We start from the raw sequence: 3,155 nt of genomic DNA, 5'->3' as shown, positions 1-3,155 counted from the left end.
ACTCTATTTTCTGCTTCCCAGATGACCTTTAAAGATTGCAAATTAAGTATATTTATCTGCACATTGTCCCTTTATGTATTATCTGTGTCCCTTAGTATAACTGAGCCTATATATATATATACATATATAATGAGAGTGACAAGCTCAGCCTCGCCCTGTGTGGAGAATGTGAAACACACCCACTGGTGTCTCTGATTGTCAGAGAGTTTCACTTTCATTTCTCTCTTATGCTGTCAGCGATGGCGTCAGCTGATCTGAGAAAGGAGCTGGACTGTTCCATCTGCCTGAACATTTATACAGATCCTGTAAATCTGAGATGTGGACACAGCTTTTGCCGGGTCTGTATTGATCGTGTGCTGGATACACAGGAGAGGTCTGGAGTTTATACCTGTCCTGAATGCAGAGCAGAGTGTCAGGAGCGTCCTGCACTGCAGAGAAACATTGCTCTGTGTAACATAGTGGGGAGTTTCCTGTTTACTCAGTCAGATCAGGAGGAGACTGGGATCTTCTGCACTTACTGTATTCACTTTCCTGTAGCTGCTGCTAAATCCTGTCTGATGTGTGAAGCTTCTTTGTGTGATAATCATGTGAGAGTACACAGCAAGTCAGCAGAACACGTCTTATGTGATCCCACTACTTCCCTGGGGAACAGAAAATGCTCCGTCCATAAGAAGATTCTGGAGTATTACTGCACTGAGGATGCTGCCTGTATCTGTGCATCTTGCTGCCTGATCGGGAAACACAGAGGACATCAGGTGGAGTCGCTGAATGAAGCGTCTGAGAAGAAAAAGGAGAAACTGAGAAATGTTCTGCAGAAACTTACCACAAAGAGAGAGGAGACTGAGAAAAGAGTCCAGAGCCTGCAGGAGCGCAGGAGAGAAGATCAGGAAAAAGCAGCTGGTATAACAGAGAGAGTCACTGCCCTGTTTAGAGATATCAGGAGACAGCTGGAAGACCTAGAGAAGAGAGTCCTGAATGAGATCTCCAGGCAGGAGACACGAGTTTCACGCTCAGTCGCTTACCTGATCCAGAAGCTGGAATTAAAGAAGCTTGAGCTGTCCAGGAAGATGTGTCACATTGAAGAGCTGTGTAACATGTGTGATCCAGTGACTGTCTTACAGGAACCAGACACAGGTGACTTGTGTGATACTGAGGATAGAGAGAGACATGAAAAGGTCCATGATGTAGGAGATCTGGATGTGGGTCTCTTATCAGAGACAATACAAAGTGGATTGTCTGATATAACATGTATAAATGTATGCTTCTATGTGCAGGGACCTACAGACATATTACTGGATGGAAACACAGCTGGAAATAATATACATATATCAGATGACAGGAAAACTGCATCTAGGTCATATATAGACCAGTATCATTCAAAAACACCAGAGAGATTTGAGTATAATCAGGTAATAAGCACCGGGAGATTTTCCTCAGGGCGACATTATTGGGAAGTGGAGATCATTAAATCAGGGATTTGGAGGGTTGGGATGTGCTATCCCAGTATAGACAGGAGGGGACGCCATTCACACATTGGAAGTAGTAACAAGTCTTGGGGCTTGTATAGATATAAAAATCAGTATTCAGTGATACACGACAAGAAAGTCTTCCGGTTACCTGACAATATTCCCTGGGATAGAGTGAGGATATGTCTGGATTATGAGGCTGGACAGCTGTCCTTTTATTCTCTGTGTGACCCGATCAGTCACTTACACACCTTCACTGCCACCTTCACTGAGCCCCTTCATGCTGCATTATGTGTAGAAAATGGTTGTATAAAGATATCTGGATGAGTCGGGAAATGATCATAAATTATCTACCCAGAGACTTGTGACATCACAAAGAGGGAATTCTGATTGGGACTACACTAGATGTTATTGTGTCTGATATATACCCTGGGACTACACTAGATGAGGTTGTGTCTGTTATATACCCTGGGACTACACTAGATGAGGTTGTGTCTGGTATATACCCTGGGACTACACTAGATGATACTGTGTCTAATATATACTGTGGGACTACACTAGATGAGGTTGTGTCTGGTATATACCCTGGGACTACACTAGATGATACTGTGTCTGATATATACCCTGGGACTACACTAGATGAGGTTGTGTCTGGTATATACCCTGGGACTACACTAGATGATACTGTGTCTGATATATACCCTGGGACTACACTAGATGAGGTTGTGTCTGGTATATACCCTGGGACTACACTAGATGAGGTTGTGTCTGGTATATACCCTGGGACTACACTAGATGAGGTTGTGTCTGGTATATACCCTGGGACTACACTAGATGAGGTTGGGTTGGATATTTGTTGGTACGAAAAATTAGGAATAATTGCTTAGCTTTAGTATGCTCATTATCAAATACCTTTGGATAGTTGCAGAAAACACTGATTAATTAGGAGGTGACATATTACACATGTGGTTATGATTTATTACATATAAGTGTGACATTTGTATTAATCAATCTTAATCAGGAATATATCACTGGACATATGTAATGTGCATTATTGTTTTGTACTCATTTGTTGTATGTAAATATTGAGGACACACCCAGACTGATCCTCATCCGAGACAGTTAATGATGACTGAGCTAGGACTATCCATCATTGGTTCCCCCTGGGTACAGAGGTGAGATATATGTGCAAAGATGAGTAACCAGAGTAGATTATTACATATATAAACTAACTCATCGGTGTTAGTTCATATTATTTCAATATTTTGCATTTATAAAGAGATCCTCTTACATTTCCTTGCCTTTAAAGAGTTTTCTCATATTTTCTGATATACCTCATTGCTATTGAATGTATTATCATATCTTTATATGCTTTGTTATTCTTGCCAGCAATAAATTGCTCAACTGTTTAAGTGCAGCTCTTATTGACTCATTGCACTTTTCTCTAAAAGAACCCAGCAGAGTCGTGTCACTCAGTGAGGGTATATTATGTACATTGTGCTGGATGGTGTCAGTATCTACATGATAAGTGCATGTAAACTCTTCATTCATTTGCAGAAATGAATATGTGCATAGACTCAAAGCTGCAAAAGAGCAAAGTGCTTTAGCAGAGAGACCAACAGTCTACATTTTGGAAGCGGAACACAGCCACGACCCCTTCGAGAAGGGGGCTTGACTGTGCCATGTAAA

General features: G+C 41.6%; 1 protein-coding gene across 1 annotated transcript; it reads left to right on the top strand.

Annotated features, from left to right (window-relative positions):
* Window positions 1–209: 209 nt before the first annotated feature.
* LOC142101612 (E3 ubiquitin/ISG15 ligase TRIM25-like) lies at window positions 210–2,844 on the top strand. The gene has a single exon (XM_075186023.1). It carries the CDS (start codon window positions 228–230, stop codon window positions 1,791–1,793), a length of 1,566 nt encoding a protein of 521 aa, XP_075042124.1. The 5' UTR covers window positions 210–227; the 3' UTR covers window positions 1,794–2,844.
* Window positions 2,845–3,155: the final 311 nt, after the last annotated feature.

The sequence above is a fragment of the Mixophyes fleayi genome, chromosome 9 (assembly GCF_038048845.1).
Source record: "Mixophyes fleayi isolate aMixFle1 chromosome 9, aMixFle1.hap1, whole genome shotgun sequence".
Classification (NCBI taxonomy): domain Eukaryota; kingdom Metazoa; phylum Chordata; class Amphibia; order Anura; family Limnodynastidae; genus Mixophyes; species Mixophyes fleayi.
This window is presented reverse-complemented; position numbering and strand designations above follow the sequence as displayed.